Genomic DNA, 26,933 nt, shown 5'->3' with positions numbered 1-26,933 from the left:
CTTCACCTCCATCCCCTTAAAGTAGCGGATGTAAATGCCCACACAGGACTGGTCGGAGGTGTCTGTGGCGCTGTCCAGCAACACGCTCACACACGGGGAGTTCCGGACATCCTCCAGGATCTCCTTCTTCAGAGTCTCGGAGATGTATTTGATGAACTGAGTGCAGGCGGTGCGATTTCGGTACTTGCCCAAAATCACGGTCCCAGTGCTTTGGAGGAGTTGCAGGATCTTCTCAAAGTCGTTCAGGGGCCTCGAGTGGTACGCGATGGAATAGGCGGCATTGAAAAAGTGCTCCATGTCGGCCATCAGGTCACTGGAGATCTCGGGGACGAGGGCGGCCTGCGGGGTGTCTTCCTTGACTTCCAGGGTGTTGACACAGAGCTTGTGTGCTTTGCTGACTTCATGGTACTTTAAAGTCTCCACTTTAAAAGGACCCGTGTAACCTCGGACTAACCGGGATGATTTGTCGTGGAGACTAGGTCTTTCTTTGCAAGCTGAGCAGAAGAGCTTGGTCTCTCTGGGGTCAATTACTAACCATGGGAACTGCCCAAACCACGACCTCTGAATTGAACGGGGTCTGTAAGTCCTCTTGATTTTCCTCCGTCCATCTGCTTCTACTTCACAAAGGCTGGGATTGCAGTAGGAGGTGCACGTCTCCACGGCAGGAGCTGGGAGCAGTGCAGATTCTACAGCTGAGGCCTGTGTGTGTGCCTCTCTAATGGCCACCGTCGTCTTCTTCCCTTTGGAGCAAGTCAAACTGTGCTCGGTTTTGCTGCCCAGAACTCTGCAGCCTCCTATCAGCTAAGACACCCCAATTCAATAAGTACCCCTTATGCAAAGCAGAGAGGATGAATGTCATCCACCTTTCTAGAAATCAGTAGTGGCTTCTATTTAAACCCTTTCCCACTAGTTTCTCTGAAAGCCAGTCTGTCTCCCCAAGAGTTGTCTGCTAATCCTTGTGGGTTCTTTAGCCAGCCTCCCCCTCCCTATCCACATATCTACCCTGAGATCATGTGACATCAGATGCTAATAAGCTTACTTAGCACCTTGGCCACAGATGCTATTGGATGGTTTTAATCCTCTTTCGAGGCACCACAAAGAAATGAGGTTAAACATCCAAAAGTCTTCTTATGAGTCTTGGAAACAAGGGAGGCATAGCAGTATACGCAGTAGCTATTAGCCAGTAAGTTACCGACAGAGATACGCGAATTGCTAACTCTCACAGACCAACAGTGTTGTCACTGAACACCAGAGGAGCGGGGAGAAGGCAGCAGAGGCTCCCAGCCGTGGGTCACGGGGCTCCTCATGGCCAGTGTCCACCACGCACCACCCCCATCAGCTCTACCACGGTCTCCCCGTTTCACTTCTGCTCATCAAAGCTCCTTATTTTTCCCAAACCGTCCCAGTTTCTCAGATTCTTCTACACTGTGAAGGCACAGTTAGTTTCTTATTCACGTTTTTCTGCCAATACAGGGCCTGGTGCACAACAGGTCCAGCAGGAGGATGGCAGAACTAGCACTGTGTGACTTGCCAGGGCTGCCTGGGCCCCCGGACAACCCTTCAGAACCCAGCAGGTCAAGACCCACCTGGAGGACGGCCTTTCCCCCACTTTGGCCCGTTCGGGTCCTGGATCCAGGGTGCAGCTCTCCGCTCCAGTTTTGAGATCAAGGCTGGTTTGGCAGCAGCAGGCCCTGTTGCAGGGACGAAGAGTCACAGTGACATCACAGCTCTGGACTGTCAGGTCAAGCAGCCCATCTGAAAGCCCCAGGGAGGCCTCTGGGCGCATCTCCTAATGAAACCTTCCCACCAGGGGCGCGAGAAGCACACCCATCTAGGGTGCCAATTTATTTTAAACCCACAGAGGCACCGAATTAGGGTGCATCCCTTAGCCCCACGGCTCACCCATGGGAGTGTGACTCAGCTAAACGGATCTGGAGGGGAAAGGGTGAAAACAGGAAGAAATACGGAGGACAAAATAGAAGGAGAGAGGACAGGGATGATAAAGAAAGCCACACGGGAAGTGGGAGAGGGCCACCAACAACTGTCCCATGCCTGTGGCCTGCAGCAGCACCCACAGCTGGCCTTGGTGCAGGTAGCTAACTACACGGGGCACCTGGAAAGCCCTGTAATGCTGTCTGCCACCTGCAGTGGAACCTGAAATCCGACTAGAAGAGATGCGTGTCCTTGGGTTAAGCACTGCCCTTTACTGAAAATATGAATATTCTGCAGGGCTATGCGAAGAAATTGCTTTCTTGATTTAAAGTAAAATCCATTAATCCCTACTTACAGGCTTTTTACGCATCGATGTGAAAGGGTGTATAGCTTTCTTTGGAAAGACATATACAAGCCACTGGTAACTGCGGGCACCTCTGTGGAGGGACTGAAGGACAAGGTGAAAGGGAGATGATTTCACTATTCACCTTTGGATCATTCAAATGTATTTATATGTTCCTGTGTGTGTACGTATCCACATATTTATTACTAATAAAAATATAATACATTATTAATCTGTGGTAGATTGAAACTTATTCATCTTCAAACGTCTCTAAAATGAGGGCAAAGGGATACTAATAAAAAGAAGCGTAAGCCCAAGACAAACATTGTACTAGAAATGTTAATACATTTTTAGATGAAGGAAAGGAGATAAAAGAGAAGAACTAACAGAGCTGGACACCAAATGCCAGCAGAGTGGGTAATAAGGACAAAGAAGTGAACTTGACCCCAGAATCCCCAAAAGAGCCAGTACCTGGAGGCACCAGGTGCAGCAGAAGGTGGTGGGTAAGGAGAGACCGGTTCAAGGCCAGGTCCGCTCACCTATTCTGGGAAGCCAGAAAATACCACCACCCTCCCCCAAGGAGGAGAGAGAGGTTGGTCTACAGAAAAACTTAACCAGAAAGGTTCCGGGCCCTGGGATGGTGGGGTGAGTGAAAGATGAAGAAGAGCTGTGATGCAAACAGATGGAGACAGTCTACAGACCAGAAGCTGCGTTACCCGGCTCCGAGAACACCAGCTTGGGGTACAGCCAAGCAGGAGACTGGAAGTTTTCTTTGGAGAAATGGAATTGCCCCTCCCCAAGCCTCCTCCCCAAAAGACCTACGGATCCAGACCTTGCCGGGCTCTTCAATGAAACATCCAGGTTCACAGCTGGTCACCCTACAATGTAACCTACCCCTTGAGTCCCAGCCATGCACACAGAGCTTCCAGCCAGTTTTTAAGGCTTTACTCTTAAATGTGAATGAACCTAAAGATATTTATTTAAGACAAACTGCTAACAAGTAGGGAAAAGGATTGAAGGAACTAGAGATACTGCAGGAAGCAAAACAAAATTTCAACCCCCTCCCCTCAAAACTAGAACATTCCCACAGAGAAAAATCATGATAGTTATCCATGAAAAGAGCAATAAGGACTCTTAGTTTAAAATATGATAGAAAAAAATGTTTTAACTTAAATAGAATTGTTAGAAAATAAAATGGAGGAAAACTCCAGGAAAGTAGAACAAAAAAGACAGAAGCAGGAAATAGGAGAAAAAGAAAAAAATAAAACAAAACCAGAGGCTTAATTTAAGAAGTCTAATATCTAACTAATAGGACTTTTTTGGAAGAAAGAAAAGAGAAAATATAAAGGAAGAAATAATACAAGAATGTTTCCCCAAAATGGAAACTGTGAGTTTCCACATGGAAGGGAAGCACCAGATATCCAGAACAAGAGATGAAAAAAAATCCATATCATTAAGCACTAAGTACTTCAAAACACTTGAATAGGCCTTAAAACTTTTCAGAGTGGAAAAACAGGCTGCGTTCAAAGATTTAGGAATAAAAAGGTATTTAGACTGCTCAACAGCACCTGTAAAACCTAAAATCAATGCTTTCAAAATGCTGAGGAAAAACATTTCCAACCTGGAATTCTATACCCAAACCACATTATCAATTGTGAGAGCAGAATAAGGGCATTTTCAGATATACAGAGTCTTTAAAAAATTTCCTCCCATGAACCCTTTCTTAGGAAGTTACTGAAGGATGTGCTCCAACAAAATGAAGACATAAACCTAAAAGAAGCAATAGATCCAGGAAATAGGAGAGAGATGAAGGAAAGTCTAAGCTCACAGCTGTGCAGCAGGCCTAAAGTATAACTAGTTTAGATAGAGCAGAGGAATGGAAGACCCAGTGACAGAAGTTTCCAGGAAAAAAAGTGAAACGGATAGGTCACAGGATGTTTGATGATGTGGAAAAGACTCTTCAAAGGAGTTATATAATTCCATGGAGAGTTTGAGAAGAATTGGTGATAGTACAGAAAGCTAGCAAAGTAAAAAAATAAGAAAAAATTTCAATTCCTGGGGGGGGGGAATCCTACAACAAAGGAAACATCATCATAATATGTCACTTTGATTAGAAGTAAATAATACATAATCATAATTAGGCAAATAATTTACATTGAATTAACCAAAAAAGTATGATATACCTGTTCTGAGAGGATGGAGGGAAGAGAAGTGGGGGCCTGGGCTGATGTAAGAGGGCCATATCTTCATCCTCCACAGTAGGAATCAATAGATAATATCTAAAATCAATAAATCAGGAATAGCAATAAACATATGCAACAGGATATTAAAGTGTGATTCTGTCTGCCTGTTTTGGCTGAAGGCCCCCCCAAAATAGGAGCCAACTCTCCCCCATTCCAAAGCTAGACCACCGAAGCCAACTTGGAAAGAGTGGCTGAAACACTGGGCTGTAACCCAAGCACTTGCCACTAAGAGGGAGTCAAAGCACTGGGAGTGAGGAGGTCAGGAAGTTGGATATTAGAGATGCTTTTTTTCACAGTACACAGTCAAGTGTACTGTGAACCTTCCACACTCCCATGGGGAGGGGTGGGGTGGACTGGGCTACTTTCCTCTGACCTTAAGCCTAATGGGAATGACATCCTGACCTGTATTTCCTGGAGCTGCGGGGCTGCTCAGGAATCCAGGCCTGGAAAAGACTAAAGGCATAAACTGACCGATGGTTCCTTGGTGGTGGCCATGTTGGGAAGAGCCTACATTCACAGGGCTTGTCAGAGCAAAGGATATATAAGTGTTTTCCATGGTCCAGATGTGAGCCCTGGAGGGAAAGAGAAGAGGCCCAGAGCCACTTAAAGGGGCTGCCCCTGTCTGCCTATTGGTGATGCTCCCCTAAGGAGCCCATATGGGGCAGACTGCCAAAGCAGACATTACCCACTGCAGTGAGAGATCTCCAGTAACGGGGGTTTGGGGGAGTGCAGAACCCACAAACACACTTGGAGAATCAGCTTTCAATTATCCCAGCTACATGTAACTGGTATCAGATTACATGGATGTAATTCTTGTACCTCTCCTCCCCACCTACACACCACCATTCCCAGCCAGGATGCAGCAGAAATCCTGGAACAAGCTGGGAGGTAGGAGGAGAACTTCTTTCTTCCTATCACAAGATTCCGGATTCTAGACCTAAAGCAGGTTGAGGTGGGAGAGGCAAGAAACTTCACTTTAAATGAAGTCCAGATTTTTAACCACTACACAAGGACTGGACTTCTGTTTCCTGATTTTTTTTTTTGGTCAATTTTTGATATCATTTAAAACCTACAGAAAAGTTTTAATAATAAAACAAGGAACTCCAATCATTTGCATTTTGTTCCATTTGCTTTATCATGCCCGTGTGCCCTCTCTCCCTCCCTCCTTTTCCTCTCTCTATATATAATATTTTTCTGGACCATTTGAGGCTAAATTGTTTTCATTCCTCCCTTTATCCCTAAATACTTCTGTGTGTAGTACTCAAGAAAAAAGACATTCTCTTATCGGGTTTGCAAAATTCTAACACGAGCTCCATGACCCTAACCCTTGCCTAATCCCTGCCCCTTGGAGTGTGACTGAAATGTGTGAACTGATATCACACCCGTAATTACATTACATAGCAAAAGAGATGTTGTCTGGGTGATTACTTAATGTAATCACACTAGCCGCTTAAAAGCAGAGGAAGTCAGAGAATCAAAACACCAAAAAAATTCAATGTATTATTGCTGGCCTAAGGATGGAGAAGGCCATGTGGAAAGGACCTGGGAGCAGGCCCTAGGAGCTGAGAATGGTCAGCAGCCAGAAAGAAAACGGGGACCTCAGTCCTACAACCACAAGGAACTTGATCCTGCCAACAACTCAACAGCCCAGTGATTCTTCCCAGAGCCTCTTGATAAGAGGCCAGTCTGGCACACTTAATTTCAGCCATGTTAGACCCTAAGCAAAGAACCCAGCTAAGCCCACCTGGACTTCTGAACTCCAGAACTGTGAGATAATAAATGGGTGTTTTTTAGCCATTAAATTTGTGATAATTTGTTATGCGGCAACTGAAAACTAATATGTCTTATATAGTCAAAGTATAATGATCAAAATCAGAAAATTTAACATTGATATAACACTATAATTTAATCCACCATACTGTTTTCCACAGTGACTTACCATTTTATATTCCCACCAACAGGGCATAAAGGTTCTATCCTCAGCAATAGTTGCTGTTTTCTATTTTTTTGATAGTAGGCATCCTTATGGGTGTGAGGTGGTATCTTATTGTAGTATTGATTTACGTTTCCCTAATGATTGTGATAGAGTATCTTTTCATATGCTTATTGGCCATTTGTACATCTTCTTTGAAGAAATGCCTATTCAAGTCCTTTGTACATTTTTTAATCAGGTTTTTTGTTGTTGCTGAGTTTTAGTTCTTTATATATTCTGGATAGTAAACCCTTATCTGATATATGATTTGCAAATACTTTCTCCCATTCTATATGCTGTCTTTTTATTATATTTATATGTATGTCTTTTTTTTTTTTGCGGTATGTGGGCCTCTCACTGTTGTGGCCTCTCCCATTGCGGAGCATAGGCTCTGGACGCACAGGCTCAGCAGCCATGGCTCACAGGCCCAGCCGCTCCACGGCATGTGGGATCTTCCCAGACCGGGACACGAACCCGTGTCCCCTGCATCGGCAGGCGGACTCTCAACCACTGCGCCACCAGGGAAGCCCCACGTATGTCTTTTGATTCACAAAACTTTACAATTTTCATGAAGCCCAACTTGTCTATTTTTTCCTTTCTTGCCTGTGCCTCTTAGTCCATCTAGCTAAAGGTTTGTCAATTTTGTTGATCTTTTCAAAGAACCAACTTTTGGTTCCATTGATTTTTCTCTAGTTTTTCTATTCTCTATTTATCTCTGCTCTCATCTTTATCATTTCCTTCCTTCTGCTAGCTTTGGGTTTAGTTTATTCTTCTTTTTCTAGCTCCTTAAGTTGTAAAGTTAAGTTGTTGATTTGAGATCTTCCTTGTTTTTTTTTTTTTAGTAAATTTATTTTTATTTATTTATTATTTTTGGCTGCGTTGGGTCTTCATTGCTGCATGCAGGCTTTCTCTAGTTGATTCACTTCTCTCTTGCTGCTTCCAAGATTCTGCCTTTGTTTTTGAAATTCTAATTATAGTGTGTCTCAGTGTGGGTGTCTGAATTCATCTTACCTGGAGTTTGTTGAGCTTCTTGGATGTTTATATTCATGTCTTCGATCAAATTTGTAGAGATTTTAGCCATTATGTCTTTCCCTTTCTCTCTCTCTTTTCCCTCTGGGACTCCCACAATGTGTATGCTGGTCCACTTGATGGTTTCCTGCATGTCCCTTGGGCTCTGTTCACTCTTCTTTGACCTTTTTTTTTCTGTTTCACAGGCTCCATAATTTCCATTGTCCTATCTTCAAGCTTGCTGATTCTCTATTCTGCCTGCTCAAATGTTTTTGTATTCCTCTAGTTAATTTTTCATTTCAGTTATTGTAGTTTTCAGCTCTCAGTCTTCTTTCTAGATCCTTTTTAGGTTTCCTCTCTTTAGTTATATTTCCATTTTATTCATACATTGCTGTCTTGGCTTTCTCCACATCTTCCTAAATTTCTTTTAGCATTTTTAAGACAGTTGTTTTAAAGTATTTATCTAGTATACCTGCCATCAGGTCTTCTTCAGGGACAGTTTTTATTGATTTAGTTTCTTCCTTTGAATGGGTCATACTCTCCTATTTATTTGTATGCCTTGTGATTTTTTTGTTGAACACTGGATATCTGAATCTAATAATGTGGTAACTCTGGAAATCAGATTCTCCCCGATCCCCAAGGTTTGCTGTTTTTATTGTTTTCAATTATTGTTATTATTTAAAAATTTTTAATCATTATAGGCTACTCTGTGCCAAGGATCAGCCTGAGGTGTAAACTTAAAGTCTTCTCAGGTCTTTTGGAGTCTTTCCCTGGGTATGCAAAATCACTTTCTAATTTTCCTTCTATATGTTTTTGAATGTCCTAGTCTTTAATGTCTGGTTTTCAAAAGAGGGAAAAGACAAAAATTAAGAGGAGGGGGAGGAACTTGCAAAAGTGGGGGAAGTGCAACAACACTGGCTGCTTACTTCTTTGTCTGCACCTCTGAGATGAGAAGCAGCGATCGGTGATCACAGCACTGATCCCTGATGCTTAGAGGACAGCATTCTTTTTGCCCGCCCTAATTCCTGCAATCTGTGTGCAAGCAGCTCCAGGAACACAGTAGGGGTGGGAGATGGGCAGCTGCTAAGGTGCTAAGAGCTGAAATTGACCGAACTTCACCACAATTTACTTTCCAACTCTTCTCCTGTAAGTTGCAAGCCTTTGACAGATTTCAGAGTTCCAAAATAGTCACATCAGACAGATTCTACCAGTGCAATTGTTGTCTACTGTGAGGAGACAGATTCCTGGAGCTCCACCAGAGTCCTCCTCCTAATCAGGACATTTTTGAAGAGTACTGTACTGGACATTTTATTAATTGAAATTAGATCATTAATGTGACTAAAAAGTGACTGGAGGACTTTCTGTTTACCTGAGTGTGACAAGTCATGCGCCCTGCCCCAGGTTTCACCCTGTAAAGAGAAACCAAAATGGAGGCCACAGTTTGAACAGACCCCTGGACCAAACACTCATAGTCACACAACCAAATCTTAAGCTGTCCTGATTTCCTCAAAATGCTGACTCTGGTCTTAAACAAAATTGAAGTTTCCTTCATGTCAGTGTGACCTTACAGCTTCCAAGCCAATCAGTACACACAAGAAAAGGTACACAGTGCTACGACCCTAAAGAGAATATAATCACAGTTAAAAACCAATGTACTTCTTCATTCATGTTTTACAAATTGAGCTTCACCTGCTGAGAGCCAAGTTTTTAACCACTTCGGGTTTGAAGTCTCCCAGTTCATGAACAGTTTGTTTCTTGCTAAAAAGTATCCATAGCAAGTAAAGCTCTTTGAATTTTCTTCTGGCAGCCCAAAGGGCGAGACGGGAAATCCCCAAAGGGCTGATCCAAACAAGTGCTGATGGAAAAGGATGAAGCTGTTTTATGAGTGCCTCCTACTGAAGTTCATGCTTTTAAAAATAATGTCTACAGCTGTTACTCAGAAATAATGAAACAAGTACTGGAAGAAACAGCTAAAAAATTGGGGGGAGGAGGACCTGGCAACAGACAATGGTAGGACAGGGAACTGTCATTTTTTGTTATATGTCTTATGAGAACTACTTTGATTAAAGAAACGTAATTATGAAGAAATATTTTTTAAAGATTTACTGAAAACATACATGATACTGAGTATCCCTGGATGTGTTTGCCTAAGTTATATTACCCTGGGGATTGGTCACTTTTGATTGCCCCTAGCACCACCACACTGGCCCCAGTAGTGCCGTACCCCAATCACACCTCTCTGAAGCTACGGCTGAAATGTTGCCAGAAACCTTTTCTTTTTGTTCTCTTCAGAACAAGTGAAACAGAAGGGAATTTTCAAACAGATTTTCCTATGTCTTAGTAATGGAAAAGTGACTAAGAAGACATAACTATAGCATGGCCATACACACACACACACACACACACACACACACAAACTCCATAAAAGCCCATAAAAATGGCTTGGCCTACAAAGACAGATTCTGATCCTTCCAGGCTAACTTCAGCCCAAGGTTGGCAGGCCTGCCAACGAATCAGTTGGGAGACGGCCACTCTGGCACCTTGCCTTGGTTCTTCTCTCTCTAGCTCAGCACGGCCCCCACTTGGAGGCCGTACATGGCCCACCATACAGCAGCTGGCCTCCTAGTCATCATATGAGCCATTCTAACTCCTGCTCATCTCATTGAGGGCTCTCCCGCTTAGTTTTGCTTTCCACTTAGTGACATGACTTCTTCCCCCAGCTATGTGAGGTCTAGCTGTAGCTGATGACCTCACATGGAGAAAAGACACTGCCCACCTGAAGTGAGTGACCTGCCACTCAGCATATGATGACACCTTTCCTAGTAAAAACGAGGGTTACCACATAGTCCCTATATTGGCTTTTCTGTTCTTACTGACAAATATTAGTTTCTTAACAGTGGAGTATAACTGAGTTTTCTTTTTTTGCAGGGGAAGCAAGAGACATCACCAAATATGGCCAAAGTTTGAAACCAGAACTTAAAGTACAGAAATAAAAGAACAGTTGGAACTCTACAGAGTGATAAATAGTTCTAAGCAAAAGCAAGTCCACAAAAGTAGAGGTTGACCCAGGAAAGCATTAAAAACAACATAAACCTCTTCTTTTCTCCATAATCAAAATGACTGTCCTCTGCAAGTTCAGTCCTATTGATAAGAGAGCTGGTGAGGCCAAGGAGGCTGTTGACAGGTGAGTGGACCTAACCTGGAAACTACCATCAGTTGAAAAGCTTTAGCTGACGCAATTTAACTGCCACACAACTGACAAATTAATATTAAATTTGACTGCATCAAATTGAGACTGTCTTTTTAAAAACAGGTACAAAAATTATAAAACCTAAAAGAACAAATCTACTAGTTGTAAATCCTAATAAGAGCAACGGAAGAATTAGCTGCGTTTCCTCAAATGATAAGAGCAAAAGGAAATCAACGGCATGAATGTGCTGCAATGTAGCATGATGAACACCAGACCACAAAGACCCATGACCTGACCTGAGCTGGGCTGAAGCAACCACACCCTCTCACCCCAGGGCATCAGCCCCTTTCTACACCTCAGTTCTCATGGAGGCGGAGGCAAGAGCACTAACAGTGACCTACAGAGAAGGTCTGAGACAGCCAGACCAAACTACTAACCCTCTTGCTAGGGGGACTGGGGATAGGAGTGGAGACTTCTAAAAAAATCCTAATACTGCTTGAATTTTTAAATAATCTTATATTATCCTTGGTGCTATTGTTATTTTAATATTAACAGCGATTAGCACAAATCTTGAAACTAAAAGAACTGGAGTCCAACTGGTAATAAACATATACGAAGCAGGAATTTTAGCCGAGTCTAGTGCACATGCAGTGGGTGGAATAGTAAGAATTTCAGTTTAGCCATTTTCCAGCTAAATGGGTGGGATTCTCAAAGCCATTGGGCTGTTTTCTCACCTGAAAATACTACTACTACCTGCTTTACAGGTTTGGTTTAAGGATTAGAGAGCAGATACGCAAGACACTCAACATAGCCTTTGGTAGGCGTTCAGTCAACAGCAAAAGCGCCTATTATTATTTCCAGACATAAGAATAAAAGAAAACATAAAGGCTTCCTGTAACACCCAATAGAAGCAGATCACAGTACTTCAATTAAAAGATAATAAACGTTAAAAATGGATGGGAGTGGACTTTCCTGGTGTTCCAGTGGTTAAGAATCCACCTTCCAATGCAGGGTATGTGGGTTCAATCCCTGGTCGGGGAACTAAGATCCCACGTACCGCGGGGCAACTAAGCCCGCACACCTCAACTACTGAGCCCACGTGCCACAACTAGAGAGCCTGCGTGCCACAACTACAGAGCCCACGTGCTCTGGAGCCTGTGGCCACAACTAGAGAGCCCACACACCACAACTACTGAACCCGCCCACTCTGGAGCCCGTGTGCCACAACTAGAGAGCCTGTGTGCTGCAACTACTGAGCCCACACGCCACAACTAGAGAGCTCGTGTGCCACAACTACAGAGCCCACATGCTCTGGAGCCCGCGAACACGACTAGAGAGCCCACACACTGCAACTACTGAGCCCGCGTGCTCTGGAGCCCGTGCACCACAACTAGAGAGCCTGTGAGCTGCCACTACTGAGCCCATGTGCCACAACTAGAAGGCCCGTGTGCCGCGACTACAGAGCCCACGCACTTTGGAGCCTGCAGCCACGACTAGAGAGCCCACACACTGCAACTACTGCGCCCACATGCTCTGGAGCCCCTGTGCCACAACTAGAGAGCCTGTGCATTGCAACTACTGAGCTTGCACCTCCACAATTAGGGAGAAGCCTGTGTGCTGCAACGAAGAGTTCGCCTGCCACAATGAAAGACCCACGTGCCGCAACTAAGACCCGACACAGCCAAAATAAATAAATAAATAAATAGGAAGGAAATTGAAAAACCAAACCAAACCAAACAAACAGAGATATTAAAAAAAATGGATGGGAAGGGCTTCCCTGGTGGCGCAGTGGTTGAGAGTCCGCCTGCCGATGCAGGGGACACGGGTTCGTGCCCCGGTCTGGGAGGATCCCACATGCCGCGGAGCGGCTGGGCCCGTGAGCCATGGCAGCTGAGCCTGCACGTCCGGAGCCTGTGCTCTGCAACGGGAGAGGCCACAACGGTGAGAGGCCCGTGTACCGCAAAAAAAAAAAAAAAAAAAGATAATGCCAAATAATATTAGGTTTTCTATTTTTAAAATACTTGTCACAGGACGATAAAGTATTGGAGGAAAAAAACCTTGTCAAAGCAAAAATAATAATTAGGTCCACTATATTTCAACACTGTTTTACATCCCAATTATCAGCTTGAGGCCCTTTAAAAGGTTATTTTTAAACATATAAATCATTTACGTTTGGCCCCAGTTATATCCTCAAGGCTCCTTAAAATGCTTTTATATCTCAAGCATGAGAAATCATTTCAACTGGAGGACAGTTGAAGGATAAAAGCTGGAGACCTAATTAAAGTAGCGAGAAGGACTCACACACATGCAATTCCGTTCCTAGACCCCTGGACCCATTTTAATTCCACAGACAACTGAAGAGGACAGCCCCATCCTCTATAAAGCCTTCCCTGATTCCTGCCCTCAACCCTCAAGCAAAATTAATTACCCCTCCCGTGGTTATACTTATTGTTCATCCAAACAACACTTAACTGAGGCTGAACTGTCCCTTAATTTCCCCAGTTCGTTAAGATTTCCCCACTTCCTAACATACGGAAGTTAAAAAGAAAATGCTGCTGTCTGGCTGAACAATACAAGTCAGGCCCAGGTTGTGGGAGACACGCTGTTATACCACTGGTCACCCACCACTTTCCCCATGACTTTCCACAGGGGTCCAAAGGGCAAAGGGCATCACTGCTGGTCACTCCTTCAAAGGGAAACCAACTTCTTGTAAGTGGGTATGTATTTCTTAAAAACGAATTTCCCTCTCGCTCTGTATTTTTATTTTTATTTATTTATTTATTTTTGGCCGTGCCTCATGGCATGTGTGATCCTAGTTCCCCAACCAGGGATCAAAGCCGGGCCCCCTGTATTGGAAGTGTGGAGTCTTAACCACTGGACCACCAGGGAAGTCCCTCTCTCTCTCTTTTAAACGCTGTCAGTGGTAGTGATGCTCTTTGAAGGTGCACTTGGTACAAGTGCCCTGGCCCAGAACACGATTACAGCACCTCTCTCCTCATAAAAGAAACAATTTCTCACAGCCTTTCTGAATGTTTGGGGAGCCATTTAAACATTGTGAACAGTGATAAAAACAAGTAGTCTATAGGTCAAGTATGTTCAGAAAATAATCCGTATCTCAGCTGCACATGAAAGGGCAGTGTGTAAGCTGGGGATATGACATCAGGTAAGCCACAAACACCCCAATTTCCTATTCTGTAGAAGTCACGATACAGGTCGCTGTCGGAATTCCTAAGTTATGTACAGCAGCCTGTTCTGCAAGGTTTCTGTTACAATATATGCTAGTAAAAAAATAGTAAATAACAGCTGTGTAAGATGAAAAGTTGTCTTTTTGGTGCCACATGAAAATCCTGGGTGTCTGATGGAAAAAGGAGGCAAAGACAAGAACAAGAAGCAGATGCAGGAGAGGAGCCTCTTCTGGGAAAGTAATGAACAGCACGTGCTGTTCTTCATTCTCCAGTGCCTATAACCTAGTGACGCCCAGGCCGAGACCGCCCACCATGCTGGCCCCTGATGAAGCAGCCCCAGCACAAAGTAGAGGGCGGAATCCAGGAATCCTCCCGGAGGCCCTTTCTCGCCTCCCTGCCTTTGCTCACGCTGTCCCCACCTCTGACATGTCTAGATGCCCATCCCTGTGCACCTGGCTTTCAACTCAGTTAAAATATTTCATACTCTGTAAAGACAGCCCTTATCCCTCCCTCGGATGCCTGGCCAAATTAAGTCACTCTTTTCAGCAGCCCCAGGACACTCTTCCTGAATCTCTAATGGAGCTGGTGTTATTGCATAGTTTCTTATTATAGTGTCTGTCTCTCCCACAAACCTGCCAGCCCCTTGAAAGCAGAGACCGTGACTCGTTCACGTCCATCCAGCACATAGTAGGTACTCAATAATGTTTGGTGGAAGATGGATGATGGGTGGGTGGATGAAGAGGAGATAAAGCACAGTACCCCAAAGCAGGGAGAGTTCTGAGACGCAGAGATATAAGCACTCTCTGCCTATGCACAGTGAGGGCAGAAATGGGAACACGACTACAAGCCACTGCTGCCCTCATGGGTCCCCACGTCAAGTGATGGTGGCAAACAAAGGTCTACACGGATCTTTACCCAGGGATGCCAACAGCTCATAATTCATCCGCATCACGTCTCTGTACAGCTCCTTCTGCCGCTTGTCTAGCGTGCCCCACTCCTCCCGGGTGAAATACACCGCCACATCCTCAAACACCACGGGAACCTCCTCAAACAGCCCCTCTTCAGAAGGATCCTGCAACAAAGAGTAGCAGTCACTCAATACTCCTCTCACGTCAGACACCCAGCATGATCCTTCCGGGGTCCTGCTCAAGGCCTTTTTCTCCTGGGAAGCCTGCCAAGAGGCCCCGATGCACTCTGAGGAATTCATTTATTCACCAAAAGTCAAAGAAGCAAATGTGTGTGGCCCAGAATTAGCAGGTAGAAACCAAACGAACCTCAGTGTTATTCTAGAAGGAAGGAATGATCCTTCCTCTTCTTTCCTGGAAGGAAAGGAAAATGCACTGAGGAACAGGGGTCTTCCAGAACCTCATGGCTGCACCCTGTTCTTTACAGCCCCAAGGGGCACCTTCTACTCATCCACAACTGCAAAGGTAGCCAGCTGCCTCTAGCAGCCCCTGCTAAGGTTCCCCACCAGGATGGGAAGGAAGAAGCAGTGAAAAAGAACTAAAGATGCTCATATTCAGTGACTAGGTTAACACACACTTTACTGCTAAAGGAATTCAGATTGTAAAAGGTTAGACCTGTTTATTAGCTTTGAATACTAAAAACTAGAAGGAACATGAACATGAAGGGAAATGAGCTTTGTCACTTTTCTGGATTCCATAAAAATTCGAGCTTACTAACTTTACGTATGATGTTAGGCACGTGGAACGTCTGAGCTCTTCTCATCGGAATACTAGAGGGGTTGCTCAAAGTGATTTGTAGCAAAATCCCGCTTACATGGAAGAGTTGAGAAAAGGGGCCAGATCTGGTTACTCAAAGATTCCAATTAATACAGTTTCTTTGCAGGACAATTTTCCAAAGAATTAGAAAATAAACCTATTTTATTTTACAAAATAAACCTGAGGTGAGAACTAGAGTCTTTGAGGGCCCACCAGTGCTGCAGGGAGTAGAAGGAAAGCACTGGGCTGGCGGTCAAGGGCTCTGAGGGGAGGTCACTGCCGCAAGAGCCCTTGTTCTCTGGCTACGTCACTCCCCCCCTAAGTCTTAGTTGTTCCCCAACAAGATGAGTTTAACTAGGTTTGCTCCACCCACCTCATAGCAGCATTAAAAACACTACATAAAAGGACACGTCTGAAGAAACTTTGCAGTGTTTAAAAGTGCTACATGATTTTGAAGTTAATGTTAAAAAATTTGTTTACATTGATTATTTAAGAGCTCTGTGGCTGTTTTGTGGCTGTGGAAAATTTCCTGAGTTCTGTGGTCGTTCTGGATTTTGGATAAAGATTACTGTTCTGAATTTAGGTGCTCTCTTTATATCAGAAGTTAGAATATTCTGGTCCACTAATTATGTTTTGTCATCTGCCAAAAGGAGATGATGAGAGTAGGGCTGTTGTCACAAATAAAGGAGATAATTAATACATGCAAAGCACTTAAAACAACACCCAGCACATCACAAGCATGTCAGCTTATGGTAACGTTATACAGAATCCTTCCCCTTGAGCAATCATTATAAACGTATTACCTGGCCACGGGGTTCAGGTGAGTCATTACACAAAATGTTAACATCTGAGGAGCTGCGGATGTCATCAGCAATTTCTTTTTGCCTGAAATCAGGAATGCAGTCTAGGTACAATGCAGGAACTGCTCCACTCCCTCCAGGGTCCTCCAGTGCAGCTCTCGAGCTGGGCAGGAGCTGGACCATGTTATCATAGATCCCCTGAGGCCCTGGGGGGTAACATATGGGGTAATCTGCAGTGAAGAGGTGTCCCGGACTGGCCAGCACCTCTCTGGACACATCGTGGATGCTCCGGAAACGGGCTGCCCAGCTGGGGTCCCGAGCTGCCAAGGCCTTGGCACAGAGCACGTGGGCCTTGCTCTTGGCGTGGTATTTGAGAGTCTCCACCTTGAATGGTCCTGTGTAGCCTTCTATTAACCTTGACCGTTTGTCTCTGACGGATGGGTACTCCCGGCAAGCCGAGCAAAAGAGAGCCGTCCGCTCCTCATTCATGACCAACCACGGGAACTGCGCAAACCACGCCTTCTGGATGGACCGGGGTCTCAAGGGTTTTCTGCTTCTTCCTGTGCAGTCTCCCTGGAGGCTGCCACCCTCTGAGCTGAAATGTGAAGGACAGGCTTTCTTCTGAGGAGGCAGGTAGAGTCCAGCTTCTCTGGCAGGACTTTGCATGTCCATTTCTTCCATGAAGCCCATCTTGTTTTTTCCTTTAGAAAAAAGAAACACATGGAATTTTCTCTGACATCCTATAGGTCGAGTCACTGCAACTCACAGAGGTGCTTAGATCCATGGACTATCAAAGCTGCAACCACACCCACAAAGTGACAGCCTGCACCCGTGTTCTCTTCTCTCCAGCCCCCAACCCCCAGGTCCACCTTGCCTAACCCAGAAGAAACCAAATGGGCTTTAAGAAAACAGTTTTTTTTTTAATATAAAGGACAGATATACCTGGCAGAAAAGAGATCTCTGCAACCTAAAACAGTGGCACAGTCTTCAGGAGAGCAGACTTATTTATGGATAAGAACACTGAACTAAGAGAAGGTAGGGTTAAAAAGGTAATTAAAGCAAACACTGCAACTGCACACTTGGCAGGAACCCCCCTCCTTGGTACCCCTGCCAGACAGGCATCTGCACTTTGCTCATGTACCTTTAGAGCAAGAGAGCAACCTACCTTCCGGGCAGACAGTTTGGTCCCCAGAGTCTTCCTTGGGCTGCAATCCGTCTTTGAGTACCTTCCCCTCAGGAGTGCTACTCAGCCCTTCCCACACCACAACCCTTCCAAGAAGTGAAAAATCCCATGACGTCACTAAGACTTTTCTTCTTTAAGCTAAACCAGCAGTTTCTTTATTCACTCCTTGGTTGAAATGCAGCTTAGACAACTCTAACTCCTCTGGAGCCATTTATTATGCACCAACAAGTTCAGATGCCCAGTGGGCAAGGACTCAACAGTACTTTCTCCCGGCCAATGGACCAGTCAGTCTACAAAACTGTAGCCAACCCCAGAAGCACAAAGCTACGAGTAAAGAGTCAATGGGCTCAAAGTTAAGAGCCAAGCACAGGAGAAACAAACCGAAACAAATTAGTATCTGTGAAGTCTAGGGCTCCTTGTGGTCCATCTGAGATAAAGCACAAGGGAGAGCAAACGTCCACAATTCGATCCATCGGGGAACTCGTTCCACCTCCCTTTTCTCCTGTAGAGGGGGTTGGGTTAACGTGCTCATCTTACACAATGACAGAGGCCATCTGGCCTGGCTCTGGGCAAGCCAATCCCTGAACAGGACATGCTTATCAAAGGAGGAAAGCAAACATCAGTCCCCAGGATTTAGCAGCCATCTGTTTATTCACCCATTCATTCCATGATTGTCTACTACGCAACCACATGCCAGGCATTGTTCTTGGTACTGGGACTACAGTAGTAAGTAAGACCAAGTCATGCCTTCACGGAACTTAGAATATATAATTATACATAAACATCTACTCTCAGGTAGAAATAAAATAAAGGGAGATGAGAGTTTGGAGAACAACATTGGGGGAGGTGTGTATATCTTAGACGGGGTGACAGGTGGGGGAAGAACAGCATTCGTGTGTAATTGGTGGGGAACAGGGAGAGGCAGAGGATGAGACTGGAGCCTTGGGACCCAGCTTCCTGCTCCCTCCCTCCAGCTAAGGACCCCTCCTCCCAGGGGCAGGTCCGCACTCACCTCGGTGGAGGCTCAAGAGACTCCTCTGGCCCTGGACATTGGCTAGCCACTGCTCTGGCCCTCGCTCAAATTTATAGAACAGCTCTGGGTTGGCAATAGCTGGTCCTGAGTCAGGAACAGAGAGATGCACTGTGAGGTCAGATCCAGGTCACACAGGCTAAGAAGGTATGAAAACTATTGGTCCAGAACAGAGGCTCAAACTCAAATGCGGAGCGGGACCAGACAATACTCTGAGGAAACCAGGCAGGGGTGGGAGGCTGTGGATTTGAACCCAGGTGTGGGGTAGCTACTCAAGTCCAGGAGGGGCCGCCAGCTGAATACAGGGACGGCATGGCCTCTAGACCATCCCAGTTTCCAACAGAAGCCAGAAATCATATTTCTATATGAAAACCCCCCCATGGCAAAATACTGACAACTTATTTAAATATTTTAAAGCCAAAGAAAAGAGATGAAAGAAAGAAAGAAAAAAAAGGTGTAGGCCAAATCTGGCCCACTGCTGCTACTTTGCAACTTCTGGTTTAAAAGAATCATTGGTTTTCAAACCATTTTTAGTAGACAGTAAGACCACAACCCCTCCATCCACAGAGAGCTGTGACTGTTGCCCCCAGAACCCTGAGGGGTCAAGAAGAAAAGAAGCAGAGAAAGGCATGGCGCATGGTCATCAAATTGAAATCCGAAAAGAGTACGTGTGCATGTACACATGATGAAATACATTCTTCTCTGTCCATGGTCTAGGAAGTCTACCCATAGAAGCAGAGAAAGGACATTCAGAAAATAGAAAAGATGAAAACTACCTACATGGGCACAAAGTTTCAAGTTGTTTTATTTCATTGAACCTCTATGACAAGCCTGTGAAGAAAGAAGCCAAGGCTTGAAAAGGCTAATGGGCTTGGTCAGTACCATGTGGCAGAGCTGGGACTGAGACCAGATTTCCAGGCTGCAGATCTGATGCTCGTTCCACCACCACCCACCACCTCCAATGTCCTCTGGGCACTGAAACAAAATCCACCTGCAGTGCCACAGTCCACAGGTGGGGCTTCCCTTCTGGCACGCTGGGATATTCTGAAGCATCCAGGTCTAGCCTTGACACGCCCAATTTCCCCACTTCTCTTGGCTAATTTAAGTGGAAAAGAGAAAGGGTGATGTGTGAATCCGTGTGCAGTTAAGTCAGATATGGGACTGAGTGGATAAACAGTATAAAGATGCCTGGAAAAAAATGGTCGGATTCCAGAAAATTCTCAAGTATGTCATAGTCAGACATGGTTGGGAATGCTGACCTAGATTCAGGCAGTGGGGAAGTGAACAGGAGCCCATACCCAGTGGTGCCGCCAGCTCATCAGAACCACAGATCTCCTTCTGTTGCTGACTCAGCAGCATCCACTCCTCCTGAAGCAAATACACCGTGATGTCATCAAACGTCACAGGAGCCTGCAAGGAAAAATGACACCAGCTAAGCACCAACTTCTCCCTTAATCTTCCACACCTGAGCTCACAACCACCTGAGGACACCCCTACTCTGGGAACAGATCAGACTGGGGGGGGGGGCGTTATCAATCTACATACAAGACCTACACCGCATTACTCTCACCCCCTGGGTTCAAGTCACAGCGGGAATGAGACCCATTCTTCTAGGAACAGCCACACACTGCAACAGAAGTGTCATAACGAAGGCCAGCTCCGGACTCTCACACGTGTCCCCCTGCACACTCCTCACCAGCCTTCGCACGGGATCCATTACTTCTCAGCCAGTGCGTCAGCAACAACCAACAGCACTTCTTTTGCAAAATCTTCAACGTGGTAAATCCTCACTTAGGAAGATGTATCTGATTTCTGTAAGTAGTCAACCGTCACTGAGAACTATGTCTGTGAATGTGGTCAATTATCAAGATGGGCAAAGCTTTAGAGCTGAGAACTGCATTCCATGGGGCTTATGAAGGAGCTCTCTCTGTTCCACCAGAGAAGGGCGAGGAAATTCAGAAAACGTTTCAGGAAGTTCTGAATTAAGATGGCAGATTGAACACGTACACTGAATTTTGCTTCCTCCTGTGAGTTTGAAAAGACACTCTCCCCCCGAAAAAAACTCCAAACAAAACACCCTCTAAGGGCTTCCCTGGTGGTCCACTGGTTGAGAATCTGTCTTGCAATGCAGGGAACACCGGTTCGATCCCCGATCGGGGAGCTAAGATCCCACATGCCGCGCAGCAACTAAGCCCGTGAGCTACAACTACTGAGCCTGCACACCACAACCACGCACCGCAACGAAGAGCCCATACACCACAGCGAAAGATCCTGCGTGCCGCAACTAAGACCCGATGCAGCCAATAAATAAATAAATAAATGTTTTTAAAAATTGTTAAAAAAAAACACCCTCTGGGATAGACAACACAACAAGGGGACAATAGCAATACAATTTTGTTAACTGAAAAGCAGATGAAAAAGTAATAACTGAGCAGATCCAAGAAAATCATACCCTCAGCCAGCAGTGGGCAAATGGAGAAACAACCCAATTTACATTTGCTAAATCCTCAAAAGACTCAGGATCTGGCAGCCCCAGGAACCTCGGCCTGGGAGTGAACGCAGCGAGGTTAAAATAATAAGAATTTGGGGGAAGCTGTTCGGAACAAATGCCTGCCCAGATCCCCGACACAGGCTCCAAGCTGGCAAGTCCCTCCCTTCCACGTGCTCAGAGCTTCCAGTTAGAATTCTGGTTTTCCACCGTTAAGCGTCAGCAAACAACTGGACTACCAGACATCTGAGGAAAGGCTCTAACAGGTCTGACAGAGATCCAAACAGACAGGAGATGAGCAAGAGTGAGGAGGAACTGAGGAAATGGAAGTGGGGCATGGAGCAAAAACCCTTTAAAAAACAAAACTATCATCACTAGCCTCAGAGAGGTAAGATATTGCAGCCATGAAAAAAGCGGTTATGAAAGAAATAATCGGAAAACAGAATCTGCTGCTGTTTATCCTTTTAAATTTCATACCACCAACATTTATCAGCTAGTCAAAGAAATAAAAAAATAAATAAAACTATCAACAAAAAGGAAATCCCCGGGCTTCCCTGGTGGCGCAGTGGTCGAGAGTCCGCCTGCCGATGCAGGGGACACGGGTCCGTGCCCCGGTCCGGGAAGATCCCACATGCCGCGGAGCGGCTGGAGCCTGTGCTCTGCAACGGGAAAGGCCACAGCAGTGAGAGGCCTGCGTACTGCAAAAAAAAAAAAAAAAAAAGGAAATCCCCGAACCCCCAAAAAACAACATTTTGGGAAATAGCATCCTTGTGACATAAGGATGTCCTTCCAAAGTGACAACTCTGAAGGGGACACAGTCATTTCCATTTGTAACAAGTTCTAGTACATTTGTTTAAAATCGCCTGTAATTTTATACTCAAACTTAAAGCACATGAAATATCTACTTTAACTTCAACATAGAGGCTTCTTGAGAAAAACAATACAGATAATTATCAGTCACTATTGATTTGTATATTTTAAAGTAAGTTGAGTATTTTTCTTATGAGTCAATATATGTTTACTGCAGAAAATTTAGACAATAAGCAGAAAAGATGTTTTAAGATCACCCCCAATCTCCTTACTGAAAAACAACTACTATTGACATTTGGTATGTAACCTTCCAGTCTTTTGTCTACGAATATGTATAAATGAACAGTCTTAAAAACAAACATGGAATTGTACTGCCAATGTGTATGTGCCAATAGTATGCCAATGTGTATTTTAAATAACTATTTGCTCTCAGAGTGTCTTCCAAAGCAAAATGTGATTATAATTGCAAAAACCTGCTGCAGGATGGGTTCCACTAAGAGCAGGCGGGCAGACAGCAAAGAGGTACACACAACATATGGCCTAAGGAGAGCCAATGTGGGGAGGGGGGAAGAAAACCCTCGAGATTATACTGAAGGCAGATCCTAGCAGGATGACCGTATACTAGGACTACAGGGCAAGGTGTTCCGATCAGGGCAGGTTAGAGTTTGTGACCAAGGGCAAGCAGGGTTCCCTATTCATTCCCACCCACCCTGTCTTCCTGAGGGGACAGGTGGGCATAATGAAAGCCAACAGACCCATCACTTTATGAGAGCCACAAGGATGAAGAGTATGGCCAGGGCTGAATGTTTAGATAATGAAGAACTGTCTTCCCAACGAGTAACTACGCTAAGCCTTGAACCTCTCTTTTAACGAGTATTATGGCAAGAGCCTTCAGATGACTGCAATGTAAAGGAAACACAAATCTGCTTGAATAAGAGGAATTTCTTACCTACATAGAAAGCAAGGACTATCTCTGGATGTTCAACTTTACTGATTCCCACTGTCTATAAGGCAGAGCTCCGAGTTCTCAGCCCAGCACCAAGTCCCCTGGATCTGAACCTAACTTACCTTCCTAACCTCAGCTCTAGGTATTGCCCCACCTGGAATCTCTACTACAGCCAGATTAGTATAACTGCAATCACTCAGGGACTTCCCTGGTGGTCCAGTGGAAAAGAATCTGCTTTCCAATGCAGGGGACGCAGGTTCGATCCCTGGTCGGCACGTTAAGATTCCACATGCCAAGGGGCAACTAAGACAGTGTGCCACAACTACTGAGCTGGCGCGCCTCAACCAGAGAGCCCGTGTGCCAAAAGCTAGAGCCCACGTGCTCTGGAGCCCACGTGCCACAACTAGAGAGAGAAAACCCTCACGCCACAACTAGAGAGAAGCCGGGGCACCGCACGGAAGATCCCGCATGCCTCAATGAAGATCCTCCGTGTGCTGCAACTAACACCAGACGCGGCCAAAAATAAAATTAAAAAAATAAAACATTAAATTGCAGCCACTCAAGCTATCTTGTGCCTTTCCTCCCTCTTCACACCCAATCTCTACATCCCCTGACTCTGCCTACTTCCTCCCACTCACTCATCAAGTTCCTACTCACATTCCATCTCTTTCCCGCAAGGGACTTCCTGCCCACCTAGCCCAAGCACTTCTACTTCTCCCGAGCAAGGAAGGCTTTATACCCCTCGTGGTGCCTGGTCCACAGGAAGCCTATGCTGATCATCTTATTTTATAACCCCCTTCACCATCACCACCCCTTTCCCCACAACCACATTACACAGAAAATATTTCATAGGCATTTAATTCATTTTTTCATTCAACATATTCTATTTGTTTCTGTGTGCTTGGAGATCCTAAGATATAAAAGACACTATCTCTATTTGTCAAGGAGAAAAACCCATCAGGAGATGACAGACAACTGTGATATAAGTGCAATAATAAAACTTCTAAGGGGGGTGGGGTGCCAGTGGTGGCTAGGAACCAGAGATGTTGAGGCAATAAATACATACACAGTAAATGTGTATGAAGCAATAAATACATACACAGTAAATACTCCTACTTGGCAGCAACGACAATAGTCTCCCAGAGGGCACATGAGGTGTCAGACTGCAGTGTTCTTCACAGCACCCACACCTACAACAAAAGGGCTCCTGTATGAGATGCTATCTTGAGTCATTCATTCAGAAAATACTGAGAACCTATTACATGCCAGATACTGCTCCACTAGTCTAGCTGGGGATAGAGTGAAGTCAGCAAACAAATAAATGTGAGAATTTTATATAGTGACAGGGCTGCGAAGAAAATAAAACAGGATAACGGGTTAGAGTGATGGGGAAAGGTCTTTGTCCTCTATCCATTATTCTGCCAATGGCAAGCAAGATACCCCACACTTAATCCAATAGGCTAAGACTGCTTTTACTTAATAAATATCACAAAATAGCATCTAAGGAAGATTCTAATAATACACCAAGCTACTACCTCAGGTGGACCCCCCAGTCTTCCAGCTTTGAGAGAAAAAAGTGATATTCAGAATGGAACTTTAGAACAGCACAGCTATTGCACCCAGGCCTTAGTTATTGTCACTCATCTGCAATACCTCTTACACTGCTAGTTTGTTTTGCAATTACTTTATTTCATCTTTGGATAACATCCTCATTCCCTAGGTTAAAAAACTGATGTACCTGGGAAGGGTGTCCTTTTGAGACACCTTACAATCACGATTAGAATCAAGGGTGAAATTTCCAGTCCCCAGTGTTTTCAATTAGTGGTTGGGCCTGAAAAGGACATAAAATTTCTCCTCCACCTCCCCAAATATCTGTATTTCACTCTTCTCACACCAAAGGCTAAGAAATCCTACAACTGAACAGAATACCTTGAAATCAACCTCAAATCACTAATTCCACTTTTCAGTGCCAATTGTGTATAGCCCTTCGGCTACTGCATTTTGCTCCCCCTCTGTCCAAATTCAGGTTCAGTCTAAACTAAACCTCAGGATATTACCTGAGGGCGTGAGCCATTTCCTTTACTTTTCTGGTATCCCCTAAAGTGCTTAGCATGAGGCTGGCATGCAGTTCACCTTCAATCTTTCTCTGGTTACGTTCTGTTGAGCTTTATTGTCTTGGACTGTTTATAGGTTGTTTCATCTGGAAAATGCATCACGGTAACTTGTGGAGAGGATGGAGTACGGAAGAGATGATTAAGCAAGGAGTAACTTCTTTTGTAATCCAGAGTCCTTCCCAGTCTTTCCAGGAAAAAGTACAGCATCAAAATAACCTCACTATCTCTTCTGTCTTTTGTCTGTTGGACAACCCTTCCAGGCTTGTCCATGTTATTGAAGTGAAAACTGCGGGAAAGCTCCTGGAGGAAAGTAGTCATTTCATATGTACTTCCAGCATCTCCGTCAACTTAAATCACGGATCACAAATGTTTATTAAATGAGCAATTTTTTTTAAAGGAGAGACTCAGTATGCACCCGAAAACGTTTGTTGAGGAGGTTCCCTTTCTGCCAAAGAAGAAACAATCCTCAAGAACTGGTATCAAATAATATCCAGAAAGATCTCGGTCCCCAAAGGCTGCCAATGTCTCCGAATCAAGTGCGTGCGACCACGCTCGTCTTTGCTGACACTGACTCCGAGCTCTAGCAAGCCTGTCAAACCCACTTAACTCTACCTTCAAGCACTTTTCCCCACCTTTTCTTCCAATTCACAGCCTCTTGCTCAAAGCCTGAAGCAAGTTTATGAAATACGCTTCTAAGCAATACTCAGAAACTCCACGAAGTGGATAAGCTAGAAACAGAAATCGGCAAGAAATGTGCCAGATGCCTTGTCTTTTTCTTCTCAGCCCTTCCTTGGGAAGGGGGATCCAGGCAGGGCCAAGCCCTCATCCCGCCTCTCGGTGATCCCCATGCCTGGCTCCCAGTGGGGTCCGATCCAGCCTCAAAGCCTTAAAACACGCTGGGCCTCTTCCAAACGCCAGTGGTGGTGTGGGAAAATAGGAAGCACTTTCGCACTACTACACTGAGCGGGTCACCCACCCAGCGTCAACCGGGCGGCGGGCTCGGCGGAGGGCTGCTAGGCCAGCCGCGTGGGGAGGGAGCGGAAGGCTGCGCGGGACTCGCCCGGAGCCGGCCGCCCAAGTGCAGAGGAAGAAGCGGGCGAGCGGGCGAGTCCTTCCCTGCAAGGCTGGCTCATCTGCGAGGACTCCGCCCGTACCGCCCGCCTCGCCCAGATCAGGGATCTACGGGAGGGGAGTGGGCGGCCCCAGGGCCCTTCCAGGCCTACCTTCCCCGACTCCCTGGGCTCCATGGCCCAGCTTTCGATGGCCCGTGCTGACCCCGCCACGGCCTCCAGGCCGCCCCCTCCCCCCGCGGCCTGGCCTGAGGATGCCGTAGCCGCGACCACCCTGGGGACCGGGACCCCCGGAAGGGAGGGCGCCCCGGCGGGGAGGGAGCGCGGCCCGGAACCGGCTGTCCCTGGTCAGAGGGGGCGGTGGCGCTCGCGGAGCCAGGAGAGGCGCGCAGCTGGTACTTGCGTCGCGCCGAGCGAGTCGCTTTACGGCAGCAGCCTAGCCCGAGGCGGCGGGGCATCATGGGAAGCGCGGTCCAGGCTGTAAGCGGCTCCCAAGGCTGCTATTGCTCCGGGAATACGGGGTCCCGATTGGACGAAGCAGCTAGCTCTCCGCCCTTCCCGCCTCCCTCCCCCGGCGATGGTTACTAGGTAGCGTACCCACGACGCTCTCCCAGGCCCTATAGGAAGGGCAAAGTACTCTGATTGGGCTATAAGATTGCTCGTGCTTGTGTCTATTCCCTCGCATTTTTAGGGCGAATGTCAACCTTGAAGATTCCAGACTGTATCTAATCAAGGAGGTAAATACTTTTTGTAGCATTCATTCAAAAAACATCATTGGTTGCCTGTCATGTTGCCAGGCATTGTGCAAAGGTTTGGGAATGCGCAGCTGAGTTAAACAGAAACTTTGCCTCCAAGGAATTCGTAGTCTATTGAGGAAACAGACCATAAACATAACTAC

The 26,933-nt window shown here is 45.7% G+C and overlaps 1 protein-coding gene across 1 annotated transcript; it reads right to left on the bottom strand.

Moving 5' to 3' along the window:
* Positions 1–1,677: 1,677 nt before the first annotated feature.
* ZNF862 (zinc finger protein 862) lies at positions 1,678–26,342 on the bottom strand. The gene is made up of 7 exons (XM_082847092.1): positions 26,189–26,342; positions 19,906–20,017; positions 18,590–18,694; positions 16,398–17,095; positions 14,789–14,945; positions 4,459–4,554; positions 1,678–1,691 (listed from the first exon to the last, which is right to left on the bottom strand). Exons 1-6 carry the CDS (start codon positions 26,210–26,212, stop codon positions 4,541–4,543), a joined length of 1,110 nt encoding a protein of 369 aa, XP_082703218.1. The 5' UTR covers positions 26,213–26,342; the 3' UTR covers positions 1,678–1,691; positions 4,459–4,540.
* Positions 26,343–26,933: the final 591 nt, after the last annotated feature.

The sequence above is a fragment of the Leucopleurus acutus genome (assembly GCF_964270905.1).
Source record: "Leucopleurus acutus genome assembly, chromosome: 9".
Lineage (NCBI taxonomy): Eukaryota > Metazoa > Chordata > Mammalia > Artiodactyla > Delphinidae > Leucopleurus > Leucopleurus acutus.
The sequence above is the reverse complement of the archived record's forward strand: the minus strand, read 5'-3'. Positions and strand labels throughout refer to the sequence as shown.